The 22,298-nt window shown below is 40.2% G+C and overlaps 1 protein-coding gene across 1 annotated transcript; it reads right to left on the reverse strand.

Moving 5' to 3' along the window:
- Positions 1-20,809: 20,809 nt before the first annotated feature.
- LOC128999580 (ATP-dependent DNA helicase PIF1-like) lies at positions 20,810-21,976 on the reverse strand. The gene has a single exon (XM_054426166.1). The coding sequence runs from the start codon at positions 21,974-21,976 to the stop codon at positions 20,810-20,812; it is 1,167 nt and encodes a 388-aa protein (XP_054282141.1).
- Positions 21,977-22,298: the final 322 nt, after the last annotated feature.

The raw sequence follows: 22,298 nt of genomic DNA on the forward strand, positions 1-22,298 counted from the left end.
GCACAACAATATTTCTAAAGTTTATAACAGCTGACTTAGTTTTGCTAATGATTTATTTTGAGTGAAGAAACTGAAGGATTTGTGATTTAATGCAATTAAAACAATGTTCATTTAAATTTAATAATTAGTATTTTTGCAACTTCAAAATTGAAATTTAAAATGTCAAAAAATACAGAAAAAAGATATGTAAATGAAATGAAATGAAATATGAAATGAAATGAAATACAGTATGCTTTATTGTCTTTTGAATTTTAACAAATTATTGACAACGTCATGATACAGCTAAACAAACTTATAGCACAGTCAGTAATAATTAACTAGTAGTACGCTTATTTTGCGCGTAACAGGATGAGTGAACATGAGCGCAATAATGAAAGAGTCCACCCACACCTAGCACACTTACCGGTGTCACTGGTGTACACAATAATGTTATTTGTATGGGCAAATCAACCCATGAGTCGGGGCAAATAATGGTAAGTCGGTGACTCAAGTCGGTAGCGTCACGCGAACTTCGGGCCCAAGGCAGCGATGTCGTGAGTTCGGATCCTGGTCACTGCCACTAAATTTTATCAGTACAGTTCACCTTTGTACTGTACCGGCTCACCAATTGCTTTGCTGTAAACGATCCAGGCACGGACGAGGTTAAAAGAGGCTGGACCAACCTCTTAAAAAAACCAAATCTCAGTCAACAACAATCCTAACTTCTCGTCCATTAATTAACCAAAGTAATTGGTAATATACGTAATGTATTTCCTGTTTCCCTCTCTTCTCATAGCATTTTATTATTGCAGATACGTTAATCTAACTGTCACAAAGAGTTCCCACACTCTGGACTGTTCACCTTGACTACTTCCTTTACCACTTCCTACGTCGTGGACCTGTTTCCCTCTCTTCTCATAGCATTTTATTATTGCAGATACATTAATCTAACTGTCACAAAGGGTTGCCACACTCCGGACTCCTCGCCTCAACTACTCCCTTCACCATTCCTACCTCGTGGACCTGTTTCCCTCCCTTCCCATAGCATTTTTAGAATTGCAGATACTGTACATTATTCTAATTATTACAAAGGGTTTCTACACTCCGGAATGCTCGCCTCGACTATTTCCTTCACCACTTCCTACGTCGTAGACCTGTTTCCCTCCCTTCCTATAGCATTTTAGAATTTCAAATAGATTAATTTAACTTTCAAAAAGGGTTCACACACTCCGGACTATTCACCTTGACTACATCCTTCACCACTTCCTACGTCGTGGACCTGTTTCCCTCCCTTCCTAGAGCATTTTAGAATTTCAAATAGATTAATTTAACTTTTACAAAGGGTTCCAAAACTCTGGACTGCTCACCTTGACTACATCCTTCACCGCTTCCTACGTCGTGGACCTGATTCCCTCCCTTCCCATAGCATTTTAGAATTGCAGTAACACTAATCTAACTTTCACAAAGGGTTTCTACACTCCAGAATGCTCACCTCGACTACTTCCATTACCACTTCCTACGTAGTGGACCTGTTTCCCTCCCTTCCTATAGCATTTTAGTATTGCAGGTATATTAATCTAACTGTCACAAAGGGTTTCTACACTCCGGACTGCTCGGCTCGACTACTTCCAATACCACTTCCTACGTCGTGGACCTGTTTTCCTCCCTTCCTATAGCATTTTAGAATTGCAGTTACACTAATCTAACTGTCACAAAGGGTTTCTACACTTTAGAATGCTCGCCTCGACTACTTCCATTACCGCTTCCTACGTCGTGGACCTGTTTGCCTCCCTTCCCATAGCATTTTAGAATTGCAGTTACACTAATCTAACTTTCTCAAAGGGGTTTTACACTCCAGAATGCTCACCTCGACTACTTCCATTACCACTTCCTACATCGTGGACCTGTTTCCCTCCCTTCCTATAGCATTTTAGTATTGCAGGTATATTAATCTAACTGCCACAAAGGGTTTCTACACTCCGGACTGCTCGCCATGACTACTTCCTTTACCGCTTCCTACGTCGTGGACCTTTTTCCCTCCCTTTCTATAGCATTTCATTATGGCAGATACATTAATCTAACTGCCACAAAGGGTTCCCACACTCCGGAATGCTCGCCTTGACTACTTCCTTCACCACTTCCTAAGTGTCGTGAACCTGTTTCCCTCCCTTTCCATAGCATTTTTAGAATTGCATATACATTATTCTAATTGTCACAAAGGTTTCCGACACTCCGGACTGCTCACATTGACTACTTCCTTCACCACTTCCGACGTCATGGACCGGTTTCCCTCCCTTCCTATAGCATTTTAGTTTTGCAGGTATATTAATCTAACTGTCACAAAGGGTTTCTACTCTCCGGACTGCTCGCCTTGACTACTTCCATCACCGCTTCCTTCGTCGTGGACCTGTTTCCCTCCCTTCCCATAGCATTTTCGAATTGCAGTTACACTAATCTAACTGTCACAATGGGTTTCTACACTCCAGAATGCTCACCTCGACTACTTCCATTACCACTTCCTACGTCGTGGACCTGTTTCCCTCCCTTCCTATAGCATTTTAGTATTGCAGGTATATAATTCTAACTGTCACAAAGGGTTTCTACACTCCAGACTGCTCGCCTTGACTATTTCCATCACCGCTTCCTACGTCATGAACCTGTTTCTCTCCCTTCCCATAGCATTGTAGAATTGCAGTTACACTAATCTAACTGCCACAAAGGGTTTCTACACTCCGGACTGCTCGCCTTGACTATTTCCATCACCGCTTCCTACGTCATGGACCTGTTTCCCTCCCTTCCTATAGCATTTTAGTATTGCAGGTATTTTAATCTAACTGTCACAAAGGGTTTCTACACTCAGGCCTGCTCGCCTTGACTACTTCCATCACCGCTTCCTACGTCATGGACCTGTTTCTCTCCCTTCCCATAGCATTGTAGAATTGCAGTTACACTAAACTAACTGCCACAAAGGGTTTCTACACTCCAGAATGTTAGCTTCGACTACTTCCATTACCACTTCCTACGTCGTGGACCTGTTTCCCTCCCTTCCTATAGCATTTTAGTATTGCAGGTATATTAATCTAACTGTCACAAAGGGTTTCTACACTCCGGACTGCTCGCCTTGACTACTTCCATCACCGCTTCCTACGTCATGGACCTGTTTCTCTCCCTTCCCATAGCATTGTAGAATTGCAGTTACACTAATCTAACTGCCACAAAGGGTTTGTACACTCCAGAATGCTTGCTTCGACTACTTCCATTACCACTTCCTACGTCGTGGACCTGTTTCCCTCCCTTCCTATAGCATTTTAGTATTGCAGGTATATTAATCTAACTGTCACAAAGGGTTTCGACACTCCGGACTGCTCGCCTTGACTACTTCCATCACCGCTTCCGACGTCGTGGACCTGTTTCCTTCCCTTCCTATTGGATTTAGAATTGCAGTTATATTATTCTAACTGCCACAAAGGGTTTCTACACTCCGGACTGCTCACCTTGACTACTTCCATCACCGCTTCTTACGTCGTGGTCCTGTTTCCCTCCCTTCCTATAGCATTTTATTATGGCAGATACATTAATCTAACTGCCACAAAGGGTTCCCACACTCCGGAATGCTCGCCTTGACTACTTCCTTCACCACTTTAAGTGTCGTGAACCAGTTTCCCTCCCTTCTTATAGCATTTTTAGAATTGCAGATACATTATTCTATTTGTCACAAAGGCTTCCCACACTCCGGTTTGCTCACTTTGACTACTTCCTTCACCACTTCCTACGTCGTGGACCTGTTTCTCTCCCTTCCCATAGCATTTTTAGAATTGCAGATACATTATTCTAACTGTCATAAAGGCCCCCCACACTCCGCAGCGCTCGCCTTGACTACTTCCTTCACTACTTCCTACATCGTAGACCTGTTTCCCTATCTTTCCATAGCATTTAAGTATTACAGATACGTTAATTTAACAGTCTTAAAGGGTTTCCGTACTCCTTTCTTTTCACTGCTCACCTTTCCGCTTCCTTTACTACTCTCTACGTCGGGGACCTGCCCCCCCCCCTTCGCATAGCATTTTAGTATAAAAATATACCAACATTTTTGAATATTTAATATTCAATGCCAACATTAAATTGAATAATGTAAAAAGCTGCTTTGTTCTAAGTACATACATACCTATATACTTTTAATTAAAAGGCAAAATTTTAATACTGAACATAAACGGTATATTGTTAAGTTCAATTTATTATTATGAAAGTTGTGAGATTTAATTAGCTTAAATAACATTATTCTGAAAGCTGTGAAATTATAATGATATATATTCATAGACGCCAAACTGTTTACTCCATGAATGAAAGAGCTTAGAGTAAAAGTCGTTCTCTCTGTCTTAAGTAGACAACAAAATTGTTGGTCGCAAAACGTAAACAAATAAAAAGAAGAAGAAGGTAGCTCCTAATGTTATTCTTATGGGACAAATTTAAAAATGTTTTTTAAGTATTTTATAATTACTACTGAGCGGAATCGTCTAGAATTTTAATGGTGTCTTTACACTGGTGTCATAACTATTTGTGCAAAATTTGAACGCTATAAGTGCAACGGTTCTTGAGTTTTAGGTGCGAACACACACACACACACACATACTCCAGCGGACAACTTTTCTCCGACTCCGCTATACACGATACATAGATTCGTTCACTTCGTTCACTCATCTATTAAATACTTATAGCTAACTAAAAAAAGGAGACATATAGGCCTACAATACTTGTTAACAAAACAAAAAACAAATTACAACTGAAGAATCTTATTGTTAAAAAAATCTTCCAAACTATAAAATGGGTTATTGGTCAGCCAACAATAAAATTTATTCTTGAAATCCTTTATAGTATATAATTTAATTATGGATTCAAGAAAGTTATACACTTTAAGTGACAAAACTATGTGACTATTTAGAGTTTTACTTAAACGATGGAATTCTATTGAGGTATGGTTCTTATTTCTGGTATTATGATTATGAGTATTGTGTCTAAATTTTAAAAGATGTTGATTTTCCAAGATATAAACTATTAAGTCATAAATATACACGTTAATAATAGTAGGAATTTGAAGATTTTTAAAAAGTGGTTTGCTGTGGTCTCTCGAGCCTTTATTAGAGATAACTCTAACCGCTTTCTTTTGCCAAACAAGAATTTCCTCTACCCTAGCACAATTGCCCCAAAAAATCAGCCCATAACCTGAAAATGGATTGAAAATATGAAAAATATGCTGTTCGGACATAATTTAGTGGAATGCATTTTTTCAGACGGCCTAGTAAAAATATTACACGAGGAAGTCTGGTATTTAAATAGTCTATATGTGAATCCCATGTTAGCTGACTATCTACGTATATTCCCAAGAACTTTGCTGAAAAAACTGTATTAACCTTATCACTGTTCTCAAACAACTCTCTTAAATTATTATTTAAGGAAAATATTAATTTTTGTGATTTTTCTTTGTTAAGCAAAAGTCCATTACTATGAAACCAATTTCGTGCATTATTTAATGTTTCATCAGCCAATTTTTCAAGTTCTTTATAGTTTTTACTTGTACATAAAAAAGTAGAATCGTCTGTGTACAGAATGGTTTTACAATCAACAGAAGAGGGTAGATCATTTATATAGATTAAGAAAAGAAGGGGGCCAAGGACTGAACCCTGTGGTACTCCCCCCTGACACTTCATCTGACCATCTTCCTTTTATACAAACTGCTTGTTTCCGATTTTGCAAGTAGCTTCTTAAAAAAGATAATGGAGGGCCATCAAATCCATAGTACTGTAATTTAGAGATGAGAATATAGCTGTCAACAGAGTCGAATGCTTTACTGAGGTCACAGAAGGTGGCCTGCGCATAAGTTTTATTTTCAAAAGAGAGATGAACTTGCCTGACTAGATCGTCCAATGCATTGAGAGTAGATTTTCCTTTTCTAAAACCGTATTGATTGTTGTTAAAGATGTTGTGTATTTCAAAATAATTTCTGATTTGATCGTAAATAATTATTTCCATTAGTTTTCCCAATACAGGTATAATTGGAACTGGTCTATAGCTCTGAGGTTGGTCCTTAGCGCCTTTTTTGTAAAAGGGACAGACTCGAGAGACTTTGAGTAAATCAGGAAAAACCCCTTCTGATAAAAGATTATTTATGCATATTGCCAATGGATTAGCCAAAGAGTCAATAATTACTTTTAATATGTTGTTTGACATATTGTACACATCCACACTAGCTGATCTTTTCATCCTTTTAGTGGCACTAAGAATATCACTAGGTATGATGGCTGACCAACAAAATTTATTACAACTATCAATTTCATATTTTTTTAAAAATTCATTATAAGAAGTGATTATACCTGGAGTCTTAATACTTTGTTTGATCTTGTCTACACTGTCAAGAAAAAAACGATTGAAAGTATTTGGCTCAATTTGCAAATCAGCTGTTTTTTTAATTTCACAGTTATTTTTTGTTACCTCCCATGCGGCTTTACATCTGTTATTACTTTCTTCTATGTACTTAACATTTTTTTCTAGCTTTGCTTCATTTAAACAGTTTTTATATTGACATTTCAGTTTTAAATATTTACACCTTAGGCCAGTATTGTTCACATTTCCAGTATCTTTGAGCAAACCATACTTAATTAAGTCAGATGAAGGTAAATCATGTATGTGAAAGTTGTATTCGAAGATTTGGTAAGTTTTTTTCATATCAGCCTACACAAGATTTAAAATTAATCAAAACCAAAATGATGGTATCCACTACTTACCAGATTTAAAAGTCATAACTTTAACGTTTCTATTAAGGCCATAAAAGTTAAATTTTGTGTCTAAAAGCGTTGGCGGATGTGTAACTTTTATATGCAACAGGATTATACAAAATACCAACCATCAGCAAAACCTTCGGGCTGTAATCAATGCCACAAACCACTTGTAAATCAATCATTCCATTGAAAACCTTCACTAGCAGCCAAACTAAAAGATCTTGTAACATAAATAGTAACATCACTTGTGATTCTACCAATGTAATTTACCAAATTTCCTGCAAAAACTGTCCTAAGGACTACATTGGCAAAACCACAAATGCTTGGAGAGTTTGTATGAATTGCCACAGATATGATGTAAACCATCCTGATTACAAAAACCCGTGGCTATTCATGCGAGAGAGCATTCTCAAAATTTTCAACAACGTTATTCATTAAAAGGAATAAGAAAATTGGCAAAAGAAGCATCAGACTTAAAATTTAAACAGCTTGAGAAAGCTCATCAATTAATACTTAAATCTAAAACACCATCTGGTCTAAATTTGAGTAGTATATAACAAATATTTTCTTTTTTACTTTCTATCCAAATTTTTTTACTTCTTTATAAATGACTAGCTGTAACCCGCGGGCTTTGCCCCGTTTAACTTCTTAATTTTCAAGATTATCTCGTTCGCATGGCTCAATCACGTCCAGGTTGAAGTTTGTTCGCTACGCTCACTCACCTTTAGGTTGGAGCTCGTTCGCTACGCTCACTCACCTTTAAGTTGGAGCTCGTTCGCTACGCTCACTCACCTTTAGGTTGGAGCTCGTTCGCTGCGCTCACTTGCCTTCAGGTTAGCTCGTTCGCTACGCTAACTCGCCTCCAGGTTGCAGTTCGTTCGCTACGCTCACTCACCTTTTGGTTGCAAATTAGCTGTTGTCATAAATGTAAAAGAAATAATAGTGCTGCACCCTGTTGGTAATCCTTGTAACTTTAATGCTATTGAACATCATAGAACAGAACCAACTTGTTTAATTGAAACAGCTGTTAAGATTCAATAATTCCATTTCTCATAAGGTTAACATGGGAAACTCCAGAGCCACTGGGGCGGAGCCCGAAAGGATTTTTGAAATAAGAATATGCCTATATGTTAATCGGGAATGTGAGCTATCATCATGCCAAATTTCAGCCCAATCCGACCAGTATTTTTCGAGTTTACTTTTCCCATACACACATACACACATACAGCAACCACCTCTTTTTTATAATAGTACTAGCAGAGTACCCGTCCTTCGTACGGGGTTGGCATATAAGTATCAAATGCTTATAGCAGTTATGAGTGAGGACATGGTTTAAGAAATTTCGATTCTTTTTGAAGTTCGTTCGCTACGCTCACTCACCTTTAGGTTGGAGCTCGTTCGCTGCGCTCACTTTCCTTCAGGTTAGCTCGTTTGCTACGCTCACTTGCCTTCAGGTTAGCTCGTTCGCTACGCTCACTCGCCTCCAGGTTCAAGTTCGTTCGCTACGCTCACTCACCTTTTGGTTGCAAATTAGCTGTTGTTATAAATGTAAAAGAAATAATAGTGCTAGTGCTGCACCCTGTTGGTAATCCTTGTAACTTTAATGCTATTGAACATCACAGAACAGAACCAACTTGTTTAATTGAAACAGCTGTTAAGATTCAATAATTTCATTTCTCATAAGGTTAACATGGGAAACTCCAGAGCCACTGGGGCGGAGCCCGAAAGGATTTTTGAAATAAGAATATGCCTATATGTTAATCGGGAATGTGAGCTATCATCATGCCAAATTTCAGCCCAATCCGACCAGTATTTTTCGAGTTTGAGCCACTGGGGCGGAGCCCGAAAGGATTTTTGAAATAAGAATATGCCTATATGTTAATCGGGAATATGAGCTATCATCATGCCGAATTTCAGCCCGATCCGACCAGTAGTTTTCGCGTTTACTTTTCCCATACACACAGACACCACCTCTTTTTTATAATAGTATAGATAGATAGATAGATAGATATGTATTTTGGATTTTTACTAAATCATCTGACACAGAGTGGTAAATACTTATATTTGTTTGTTTGTTCCTGAAGAAGGCTAATGCCGAAATATAGAGCTTTTTAAAAAAAACTGTGTGATTAGTTAATTTTGTATAATGATTTAGCCATTTGGCAACACTATGAAGAAGATGTAAAGATTAAAATGTTTCTATTTTGTGTCCTCTTCCCGTTGCAAAGCACGGGCACAACAGCTAGTAACATAATAAGAAAACTGATAAGCCTTTACTACAATATACATATTTTAGAAAAAAGGTCCAATCCAACCTATTTCCTTAGTTTTTGAAAGCCAATCACAATGAACATTGTAGGGTCTCTTATTAGTAAGTGCATGCCCTGGATTTATAGAATAAAAGTTAATATGAGTAATTATAACTTCAATTATCTTAACTTAAATTAATGGAGGTAAGGATCTATTAGAATTTGGTGATTCAAATAAATTAATTACCCAGGTAAAAAAACAAATTTCAAACCAAACTAGGCTTCTAAAATACAAACTAAATATCAGTTACTGAATTTTAAGAATTGTATTGTTTGAATGTCCCCTTGCCCAATAAAACCAACAGTTACACATAGACTCAGTAAATTCTTACTAAAAACAACAGATTTGCTTTCACTAAGCCAGCTAATACCTTCTCTTACCTAAAGTTTTAAGATTGGTTTAAATGCTTACTTACCTCCTCTCTAAGCACTGCCTCTTTCTTTATCCATCATGATTATATTTTCAACAAACAGATGCAGATTCTGTATAACGTGGATCAAACTGTTGTTTTAGTGAATTTCCAACATTGGGAATAAGCTATTACCATAGGTCTCGTGGTTAAACCTGGTTGTAAAATACACACACACACACATATGTGTACGTTAGCACGACAACTAAAGAAAAATCCTGATTTAGATGAAATTTGGTACAAAAATGGGAACCTACGTTTATTTAAACAAGATTGTGAACCAGCATGATCGTTCAGTGAGAACCATCGATATATAACTACTGGATCGGCAGCTCCGCTCCGCTGCCCGAGCCGCCCGCAGTGGTTGCGTTCAAGGAAATGAAGGGTAAGGGTGGGCAAAAGCGCAACGCAGCGTATTGCTTCTGCATTGTCGCGGCATATGTTAACCTGTTATACACCTAAAAAACAGGTTTTAAGAGACTTCTTTTTTCAAATCATTTATCTTCTTGACATGCTCAATTGCGACGCTACCTACTTTCTGCACTGGAAAAAAAAATTAAAAGTGCAGTCGCAATCGCAACCGTTTGCCGGGGATAGCTCAGCCTACGATGGCTGGGTAAAGTTCCAGGGTCTGCGATAAGGTCAGGGAAACCACTAGGCCAAAAGCCGGGTCTAACCGGTATAGGACTGGCTCATACACGGGCACTGTGAACAAGTCAAAAACAAGTCACCAAAACAAACGTGCAATAATCACTACCAGGCCTACGCCGATTCTCCACACTCCTAGGGGGTCGTTGCTGACTACGCAACTCGGGCTTCGTCCTAACTATCCAATAGTTAAGCCCAGAGTGCCTAAAACACGGTGAGTTACACGACGACTTGCCAATAAAAACCACAACGCGTGTTATCACCAGGCGGGGTCTACTAGGCCACTATAGTCCAATACACAACTCTAATGCCCAAGCTAAGAATCAAACAGTTCACTCAATAATCGTACCACATAATAATATACAAGTACCCTATAGGTAGAGTGACTACACTACTAGTAGCTGGTCTCAATAAATACCAAGCCAAACAAGCAAAACTAAATGGCAATTGCACTATTAAAATATTGAGCTACTTAGTAGCAGATAAATAAATATTAAATACGTTCCAAACACTAGATAAACATATTATCTGATAGCCGGTACTCCGCTATCCAAGCTACCAAGCTAACGTGTTGGATTACTAAGCAAGCTGTTCAGGTTAAATTAAAATAATTAAATGATTAATCAATACCAACCCTACTGCTACTACCACTACTGCTACTATATCAACGTTATATTGCTTAGCCGGGCTTCTGTTAATAGGCTAATAAAACTAGCTACTAGCCTACTGGCCTCGTGCTTGATCCAACTACGCACGCTAAATCGTGCAGCCTAGGTTTGTCGGGCCTCAGAGTTATTAGTAATATAACTAACTCTAGGTACAACACAAAATAATATCTACTACAGTCAATTAAATTATATTATTTGCGCTCTAGCACCTGCCCAGAACCGTCAGGAATACACTTTAATATTGTTCCTGACTAATATAAATCCTAACTACCGTCAGGCTTTGACCAGCACGGTTACAACTCTAACTCTCGCAAATAAATCAGATATTAATATTCTCAAACTAATAATATCAAGTCGTCCACTCACCCCAAGTGGGTCACTGACTCACTACCCAACTTGACACCAACACACCTTGAGCACCAATCTCACACGACACCGATGTCACCCAAATCACTGGACGTCTCACTAGACACACGCTAACCTCACTGTCCTGGATCCACGACTCGAATGTCCTGCTCGGCTATCCGGTAGTCCCAGGATACCCAAGCTTATCCGAACTGATAAGCCGGGTCAAAGGGTGCTAGCCAGTTTCGCCGCCGCCGCTTGCTTACCTCAACAATCGGTGCGCGGCCAAATAGCAAATATTTACCCCCCTAGGAAAAAGGCTCGTTACATCCCCCACTTACATCGGGATGAAAAAAAAGAAAACGGCCAAAAAGAAAAAAAATCTTAAACTTCGGCCAAAACAAAATACTCCAACCTCTAACCCAATGGTGAACCCTACACCACAGGTCTCAAACTCAAAACAAATAAAAACTCTTCTACTAGCCACTACCAGCTAACATGGAGCTGAATGATTTGGTATCAGGAACCAGACGGGGATTTCCATTGCAAGGGCCTTCGGGGTCTTCGTCACCAATTTTGACACTGTCTATGCGGCCACCTTGGCCAGAACAGTCATCACCCACGCCCATTCTTACTACCTCGGTCCCACATGTCACCAATCCGAGGTTTCGGATGACATCCATACCCAGAATCATGTCTGTGGTGAGAGTGGGGACGTACAAGGCATCTCCTATCCACCGTCTTCTCGCAGCTTCTCCTGCTAGCCGAAACGAATACTCAGCCTTCGACCGTGTCCCATCTGCCATCCTCAGAGGAGCGGTAATCTTACATGGCTCTATCCCCTGGCGTTGAAGATGTTCGGCGACTCCTCGCCCAACCAAGTTGACGACGGACCCAGTGTCCAGTAACGCCAAAAAAACGCTGCCCATCAGCACAACTTCAACGAAGGGCCTAGAGTCCAAAGTCAGCCGGTCCTCGTCTACTCCACCAACCAGGCTGTTTAGTTTTCCGAGCCCACTCTTCTGAGGTCGTTCGTTTTCGGTGGCCTTGCCCAGTTGACCTCCTGATGTCTGAGCTGGCCTCCCGTTTCCCGCACGACATCCACACTGGTTCACAGTAAGACCGGGTTTCCCACACCCAAAACAGGAGACGGTCCTCAGTTTGCCACAGCCTCTGGCAAAGTGACCAATCTCCTGGCACCTAAAACAACGTACATCCTTTGCACCATCTACCACTTTCCCAGCCATTACGGGCCTTTGTTCACGGATCAAGTTATCGTTAAAATGCACTTCCTGCCCAATCGACTTGGCCTCAAGGGATGGCCTCTGAAAATTATGTCTTTCAACCGCGGCCGTTTCAAAACACTTCTCAGCCTTCTTCTTGGGAACATAGGCGGTTTCCAAAACCAGCGCTACGTTTGGTGAAGGAGGAGGTCGGAAGGCGGCCTTCTCTCGCAAATAGGCCTCGTAGTCTTCAGCCAACTCCACCATCTCGGCCAGGTTGCTGAAATCACGCCGGCGTACCATCAGCTTGTACTCGGGACGCATATTGTTGTAGATCGAGTCCAATCTACCATGCTCCGACAACGTACCACTACGCCTAAGCAAGGTACTTATGGCCACGACATAATCTCGGAAGTGTTCGCCTTCACCCTGTGTCCTTTTCCGGATCTCCTCATCCAAGTTCCTCCAATATCCTGGTGGGAAGAACTGGACCTCAAATTGATACCGGAAAGCTTCGAAGGAATACAGGAGCTCCTTGCAGTTCCTGTACCAAAGAAGTGCTGAACCTTGCAGCAGCTCCGGTAGCGCTCTGAGCAGGTCCTCTGATGATATGGAATAGGACCCCATCAGCTCTTCAAGACGCTCCAGGAATGATACAGGGTCTCTACGGCCATCAAACTTCAAACCCCACTTTCGGACCATGTCACATATCTTGGAGCAGTCCTTCGGCTCCGCCCTGCTGGCCTCATTCGAGAGCATATCCGATCCACGTGGCACCTCCACGCTAGAAGGACGGACTGGTCTCTCCGCATGATCACTAGGTCGCTGCCATCCCTCGGGTCTACTTGGTAACCCAAAGGTTGGCATGGGAGCAGCCACAACAGGGGACGTAGGGTTGGCGGGTCTTTCGAACCCATAGCCGACCTCATTACTCGGCGAGCCTCTCGCCTGTCGCACCACCAATGCCAGATGTTCTCTAAGAGTCCGGGTATCGGTCTCCGAAGACAACCCAAGGATCTCTTTAATCGCCTCTAACTCACTGCTAAGTCCGAATATCTCTCTTTGGTCCGATTCAGTACTACCCAGTACCTGGGGTACGGTTCTCGGGGGGTCAGGAAGTCCCATAGTGGTAATAGCCGGCGGTACATATGTCGGTGCAGCAGCCCCAGCCGTACACAGCCTGTCATCGCTGTACCGACGGGCATTCCGCTGCTTCCAAAACGACGAGAATCTCTGCCGTAATTCTGCAGCAGTCCCAGTGGTCACCAAACCATACTGGTCCATCGTCCTCATGAGCTCCCCTTTCGAGAGGTCATATATCCAACCCACACGACCGTCCCGGGGCTGCGACCCCAAGGACATAGTCGCTGGCGCGGAATAAGTCAGAGACGTTGTCACCGTCGTACCCACGACCGATGAAATAGTCGGCCAAACAGGCGAAGACGCAGGCCACAATGACGACGTCGTCATCACCGACAGTTCCGAGCTAGCCCCAGAACTAGTTGTAACAATAGCAGACGTGATAGGCGTACCGCCTAGCACAGACGTCGTACTCGTAGTCACAACCATATTTAAAATCCAAATACCACGACTAATCCGCCAAAAATAAGAGCGAAACCAATTAAAATATATTTAACACCGTTATAATAAATCAAACCAAATATAGGTGTGAAAGTCAAACTACAAATACACAATAAGGGTTCTCACTCAAATAATATTCAATGATAAAGCTCAATTAATTAGCAAAATAATAAATCAAACCAATTATGGGTGTGAAAGTCAAACCACAAATACACAATAAGGGTTCTTACTCAAATAATATTCAATGATAAGGCTCAATTAATTAGCAAAATTAAAATTACTAACTAATATCTATGTATACAACCACTAAATAAATTAGGGTTCACAACACACCACGCTGTAACAGAAAACAGGTTAGGCCTACCCAACCGACTATAAAATCACAGCAGGTCTGCCTGAAACTCTGCTCAACAGCTCAGGTCCGCAGCCAATCTGCACAAGTCCGCAGCAAATCTGCACAAATAAAATTATTTTGTTCGGGCGCCGTTAATACGTCAGCAACTCGGCACCACTGCCAACCTCAGTCCCTGTTCGCAGGCGCCATCTTGCAACGCGGCCTACGATGGCTGGGTAAAGTTCCAGGGTCTGCGATAAGGTCAGGGAAACCACTAGGCCAAAAGCCGGGTCTAACCGGTATAGGACTGGCTCATACACGGGCACTGTGAACAAGTCAAAAACAAGTCACCAAAACAAACGTGCAATAATCACTACCAGGCCTACGCCGATTCTCCACACTCCTAGGGGGTCGTTGCTGACTACGCAACTCGGGCTTCGTCCTAACTATCCAATAGTTAAGCCCAGAGTGCCTAAAACACGGTGAGTTACACGACGACTTGCCAATAAAAACCACAACGCGTGTTATCACCAGGCGGGGTCTACTAGGCCACTATAGTCCAATACACAACTCTAATGCCCAAGCTAAGAATCAAACAGTTCACTCAATAATCGTACCACATAATAATATACAAGTACCCTATAGGTAGAGTGTATGTGTGTATGTATGTATTTACAGTATAGCCTAGTATGATGTGTAGGTATGTGTATTAGTATGTGTAGGCAATAGATTAGAATCCTTGGTGCAGTTCAAAAAATTGGAATGAATGTAAATTAGTTTAAATTTTATTTTAGCTTTTAAGTGAGTGCTTTTATGTTTATTATTTTTTATATCAGTGCAGTGTTGATTTTATTTAGATAGTGGAAGTGGACTTTGCCAACCAGACAGACGGTCAAATGACTATTGTCTTTTGTGCATAAAAATAATACAATCTGTAAATTTGTAAACGATTCAGAAAAATAAAGCACTGTTATCTATCTATCTATCTATCTATCTATAGGTAGAGTGACTACACTACTAGTAGCTGGTCTCAATAAATACCAAGCCAAACAAGCAAAACTAAATGGCAATTGCACTATTAAAATATTGAGCTACTTAGTAGCAGATAAATAAATATTAAATACGTTCCAAACACTAGATAAACATATTATCTGATAGCCGGTACTCCGCTATCCAAGCTACCAAGCTAACGTGTTGGATTACTAAGCAAGCTGTTCAGGTTAAATTAAAATAATTAAATGATTAATCAATACCAACCCTACTGCTACTACCACTACTGCTACTATATCAACGTTATATTGCTTAGCCGGGCTTCTGTTAATAGGCTAATAAAACTAGCTACTAGCCTACTGGCCTCGTGCTTGATCCAACTACGCACGCTAAATCGTGCAGCCTAGGTTTGTCGGGCCTCAGAGTTATTAGTAATATAACTAACTCTAGGTACAACACAAAATAATATCTACTACAGTCAATTAAATTATATTATTTGCGCTCTAGCACCTGCCCAGAACCGTCAGGAATACACTTTAATATTGTTCCTGACTAATATAAATCCTAACTACCGTCAGGCTTTGACCAGCACGGTTACAACTCTAACTCTCGCAAATAAATCAGATATTAATATTCTCAAACTAATAATATCAAGTCGTCCACTCACCCCAAGTGGGTCACTGACTCACTACCCAACTTGACACCAACACACCTTGAGCACCAATCTCACACGACACCGATGTCACCCAAATCACTGGACGTCTCACTAGACACACGCTAACCTCACTGTCCTGGATCCACGACTCGAATGTCCTGCTCGGCTATCCGGTAGTCCCAGGATACCCAAGCTTATCCGAACTGATAAGCCGGGTCAAAGGGTGCTAGCCAGTTTCGCCGCCGCCGCTTGCTTACCTCAACAATCGGTGCGCGGCCAAATAGCAAATATTTACCCCCCTAGGAAAAAGGCTCGTTACACAATCATAATCAATGTAATGAGTAAACATAACAGTAGTACTAACAATTAATTATTCTTAAGGGTTTCTTCCGTATTTAACAAGATGATATTGTTTATCAACTAGATTCTGCTTGTTTATTAAATCTGTGTAAACATGGGTTGCAACACAGAAAACATACTACCTACTATAACCCAGAATGCCAACCGCATGGTAAAAAGCATTAAGTGTAAAAAGTGTTTTGAGAGAGCTTTGCCTGTCAATTCGTAGGCAGCGCCACCAGCGTTGCTATGCTGAGTGCATGGTTTTTTACCATGCGGTTGGCATTCTGGGTTATAGTAGTATGTTTTCTGTGGCTGCAATCACTTATATAATTTTGTATGGCAGTAGGATGAAATAACAAAAATTGAATACAAAACCAGTGTTTATTTAACATAACTGTCTTTATAACGATTACTAAACGCTCACACAGATCACATGTTACAAAACAAAATGGTCTTTGTCAATTTTTACCTTTATCCCAAGTTTGACTTTTTTGTTCTTTCTACCGTTTCCCTTTTGCAAGGTGATCTTGAAAAAAAAAATGTAGGCCTAATTACATACATACTTGTACCGTACACACATACCGACATACAGATAGTGTCACGGTGCGTGGCGCCTCGCTGGAGCATGCGCATTGAGAGCTTTCCCCCACTACGCCTCGATGTACGGTACAGTCACGTTCAAATACTGAAGTTGTGAACTAGCATCAGCTGTCAAATTAGTTTGCTTTATGTTTACGTTTTTGTATTTTTCTGTCTCTCTCGCAGTGCCTCCCCTACACGCCAAGCACGGTGAAACGGTCTGTACTTGTAGTTATTCCATATGCAACAATTAATTTCTTGTCTCCTTTTAGGAATATCAAATCAAATTATCCTTTATTCATTTTGCACATAAATACAAGAATAGTGTCAATACAATAATAGTGACAAAACATATCTTAAAAATACTGTACAAGAGTCAGTGGAAAAAATCATTTACCTTAAAACAGCATTTATTGCATTAAAACTTAAATAACTGCTTTTTAAACGATTTAAGGGAAGCTGCAGATTTATTCGTAAAACAACACCAGAATAACACCAGTGGGGAGAAGATTTTAAAGTTGAAGATTTGTGTTTAGGGTATAAAATGCAGCTTTTGTGTCGGGTATTATATTTATGACTGTCCGAATTAACAGAAAATTTGGAAATATTTTGTTTCATAAATATTAACAAACTATAGATGTACAGACTGGGAAAGGTAAGAATATTGTTGCTTTTAAATGTATTTTCACAAGAACCCCTAGCTTTGATAGAGTAGGCCTAAATTGTTCTAATGATTCTTTTTTGCTATTTAAAAATTTTTTCCCTTTTGTCGGAATTCCCTCAAAATATTATTCCGTAATTAAGATAAGGATACACATATCCATAGTATACCATCATAAGAGTGGAAATATCAGCTGTTCTAGAATGAATGAGTTACAAAATATGCTTTATTTAGCTTTTTGATGACGGTTTTTAAGTGAGTTTTCCAGGTTAATTTATGATCCACTGTTATTTCAAAAAAATTGGTGCATCTAGCAAGGTTGCAAGATAGAGTAGTGTTTTTGTGCAAAGAATTGTTGTTAACGTATTTTTTAAGTTAATTAAAAGATACTTGGATTGATTTAGTAAAAGTTATCTCTATTTGTTTGGCAGATTCGTAACAATAACATAAATAAATAAAAATTCATATGCTTTAAGAGAGAATTTCCAAGTATTCAATTCCAAATTAATATTTAATACTTACTTGTAAAAAGAAAGGTTGCAACCTCTACTCCATCTTTACGTTCAATTGTATGCAGCGCAACTCTTAACCATTGTATTTTATTAACATTTTGAAACTTAAAAACAAACTAGGCACTAGTTATCACATGTATTTCAAAAACTTAGTCTTTCTCGTAGTAGACGCCAATACAAACAGCCAGGGTGCCAAATCACACATTCGCGCGTCTGACGATTAGCATGTGGCATTAAAAGGCGGGAAATTAAATGTGGGAAATGAAGGAGGATAATTAAGTAAACTTGTAAAGGCATTTCAATAAAAGTAATCATTTACAACAAAGGAAACTTAAAAACAATCTAATTACATTACGCATCATAATTATTAATCCAATCATATTAAAAAAAACTTCCAGTGTTTGTATGTAGTCGCATGGTTGTTGCTCAGTTCTTGCCCAGTCAGCACCTGCGCGTCTATGGATACTCTCTCGCATCACACTCGTGTGTGCGACCGGATTTCAAACCACAGTGCTTATGGACAGCGCGCAATCCAGTAGTTATATATCGATGGTGAGAACAGCGTTTTAGCAAATTCCCCATAATAGGGAATAAACTATTACTGTAGGTCTCATTGTAAGACCTGGACCCAAGACCGATTTACTTTTTTGTTTTGAGGTCACTAGAGGCCAAAACACCATCCATTCAAATTCATAATATATATATATATATTTACACATATATATTTATACTAGTAGTACGCTTATTCTGCGCGTAACGGGATGAGTGAACATGAGCGCAATAATGAAAGAGTCCAGCAGTCCACCCACACCTAGCATACTTACCGGTGTCACTGGTGAACACAATAATGTTATTTGTATGGGCAAATCAACCCATGAGTCGGGGCAAATAATGGTGAGTCGTTGGCTCAGTCGGTAGCGTCACGCAGACTTCGGGCCCAAGGCAGTGATGTCGTGGGTTCGGATCCTGGTCACTGCCACTAAATTTTATCAGTACAGTTCACCTTTGTCCTGTACCGGCTCACCCCTTGCTTTGCTGTAAACGATCCACGCACGGGCGCTTAGTCTATGTGGACGGGCTAATGCAAGGTTAAAATACCCCCGCCGCAGCAAACCTGCAGACTAAGCGAATTTCCATTTGACTGATTGGATTTACACTGAAATGTCTACTTAAAAATTTAACATTTATTCCCGATTTAAATAGAATTAGTTTAAAAAGTACTTAGGTTTGCTGCATCAGGGAGGGTAAAACTGTTTTTGTTTTTTTTTTTTTGTAAAATGCTAATAGTTAGTAAGAAATAAAAAATTTTCCAAATTCGATCAAAATATGTTCATAAACAAGCAAACTACAACAGTTTACTTATTCTCCATAAGAATAACATGGGAATTTTAAATTTACAATTTTTTGAAATTCTCTCCGTAACCATTAGGCGCATAATAACGCTTCAATATTCTAAATTATTTGTTTTTTTAAGCTCTACAAAATGGTTTAGAAAGAAATTGCAAAATTTTATGTTTTTTGAGTCAAAAATGGGAAAAACCTATTTTTACCCCATAAAACCCCCCATAAACCCCCGTTTCCATGGTCCGATCATGCTGGATCGCGAACTCGTTCGAATAAACGTAGGTTTACACGTTTGTACCAAATTTCATCAAAATCGGATCATTTTTGCTCGAGTTATCGTGCTAACGGACACATATATATATATATATATACTCGCCTTTGGCTCGCTGGGGGCTCCGCCCCCAGGCCCCCTAGCTGTTAGTCGTCATTCAGAAATTTAGGAAGGGGTGAGAGGCCATCACCAAGAAGCCGGAGAAATTTCAAGCCCGTAGCACACCTAGAAGTGGTCTAGAAAGCACTCTCCGCATCTATAAATTCTTTGTGGGGTTGTAATAGCGAAAATCGATATTGAAGTAATAACCATTTCACAAAATATTCGAGTAGATTGATAAGTAGAGAATAGTTAAGCATTATATTAAGTAAATAGTTCATCGTAAATATTCATGTATATGTTTATGAAAATAGATGAAGTTATTTTTGTTTCCCTGTCAGTTAGTTACAAACTGTATGGCATATCCAGTTCCGCCACGGGGAGGCCAGGAAACGTAGGAACCATATTAATTTACAATTATTTATATTAACAGTTATAGTATTTCAAGTAAAGAGATGTTAGTAAATATTTATAAATTTATTAATGAAAATAGATCAAGTAATGTTTGTTTCCCTGTCGGTTAGCCATAAACTGCAAGGCATATCCAGTTCCGCCACGAGGAGGCCAGGAAACGTCGGAACCATATTTACAATTATTAACACATGTACAAGTCAGTAAAATTTTGTATAAGATAAGTAGATTGATAAGTGAATAAGTTGATAATAGTAAAGTGTTATATTAATAAAATAGATTATAGTAGATATTCATGTATATATTTATGAAAATAGATCAAGTAATGTTTGTTTCCCTGTCGGTTAGCCATAAACTTTATGGCATATCCAGTTCCGCCACGAGGAGGCCAGGAAACGTCGGAACCATATTTACAATTATTTACAAATGTACAAGTTAGTAAACGTTACTAACTAGGTACCTAAAGAAATATAAACAAAAACTTAACTAACTAATAAAAAGAAGAAAAAAATATATACAACAACGGGGACTTTTGATAAGGCAGGCCCCCTATCATACTGCCAAACTAAAATACTAAAAACACACGAAAAACGACTTATTTCTAAAGAAAAAACCAAAAGAAAATATATACAACAACCTACAGCTAAAGTCAAGTCAGGGAAAGTCAAGTCAGGGTTAGAGGAGGAGATCGTCATACACGATATTCTTCGCGTATGCGATTCCACCTTGGACACGGTCGGGACGGACAAGGACGACTATATGGTCTGGATGCCTGACTCTACTGAGCAGGACGTACAACTGACCATGAGTGAAACAGTCACTGCGAAGATCGACTCCGACGCGATCAATCGTCTGGCCCTGGCTTTTGTGGCCAGTCATGGAATATGCCAGCATGAGAGGAAACTGAAGACGGCGGACACGAAGCGGTGACCCCTCGACGAACGGGAAAACGAATTGAATCCGGGGAATACAAATCGGATCATGTTGTCCAGGGAGTCGCACTGTGATCAGACGAGGTCTTATTGCAGTCACGATCACTTTAGTGCCGTTTACGAGTCCGCTGTCAATGTTCAAGTTCCTCATGACGAGACACACGGAGCCAATCTTGAGTCGCAGGACATGGTCTGGTACACCCTTGCCAGTAGCTTGGTTCAACAAGTGAACGTCTACATCCATACCATCGTCGTTCTCCTTGTCGACGGAATCCGCACTCCTCAACTCATGAACGACGCCGTCCATCAGGTTGAGAACGGTGTTGTTGATCTGCTGGACATTGGCGTTCATGGTTGAAAGAATGGACCTGCCAGCAATTCTGTCTGTGTGTTGTAGGTCACAAGCAGGGAACACAAACTCGATCAAGTCGGGAAGGGATGTCACGTATTTTACACCGGACAGTGGGATCAGGGAAACAGAGTCACGGCCTTCCCTAAAAGGAACAGATGTAATTGTTCCATTGCCTACTTGAAGGAGGAAGTCAGAGTAGGCAGTGGACCCAGAAGTCCGGTGAGGAGTGGAGAGAGAAAAGATTTTGAAACTTGACCACAGAGATGACGCACAAAGTGATACACAGGCAATGTCGGCCGGAGTACGAGCCTTGGCAACAACTGGTGCGATCTGACGGAAATCTCCGCAGCAGATAAAGATCTTATTCCCGAATGGCTCAGGTGAATTCATGAGGTCACGCAGAGATCTGTCGATGATTTCAAAAATGTACCGGTGAGCCATCGGGGCCTCATCAAAAACTATGAGCTGTGCGGCTCTGATGAGTTCTGCCCGCTGAGATCCGTTGGTCAAGTTCCAATATCCAGTGCCATCGCCGAGATCGAGTGGTAGCCGAAACATGCTATGTGCTGTCGTGCCACCAGGCAGATTACCAGCGGCAATGCCGGAGCTAGCGACAGCCTCTTAGAAAAGATAATTGGCTTTATTTTTTGGGGTTCAGTAAGTGAAGAAAAATTTGGTTTTTGAATATATTTTTTTTTATTTGTAATCACCACTTTGGTGCAGTTTTTAATCAGTTCTATTTGGGGGTTCAGTGTTTTTGGGACATCAGTGAAGGGCTAAAATGCCGTAAATGTGAAGTTTTTCAGTGTTATTTTGTGTGAGTCTATGCGTCATGTGCGGGTTGCACGTGAGTTCGATATGTGTTCGTGTTTGGTTACAC

The sequence above is a fragment of the Macrosteles quadrilineatus genome, unplaced genomic scaffold, assembly GCF_028750875.1.
Source record: "Macrosteles quadrilineatus isolate MER2022 unplaced genomic scaffold, UCM_ALF_1.0 Scaffold_1__1_contigs__length_201487025, whole genome shotgun sequence".
Taxonomy (NCBI): domain Eukaryota; kingdom Metazoa; phylum Arthropoda; class Insecta; order Hemiptera; family Cicadellidae; genus Macrosteles; species Macrosteles quadrilineatus.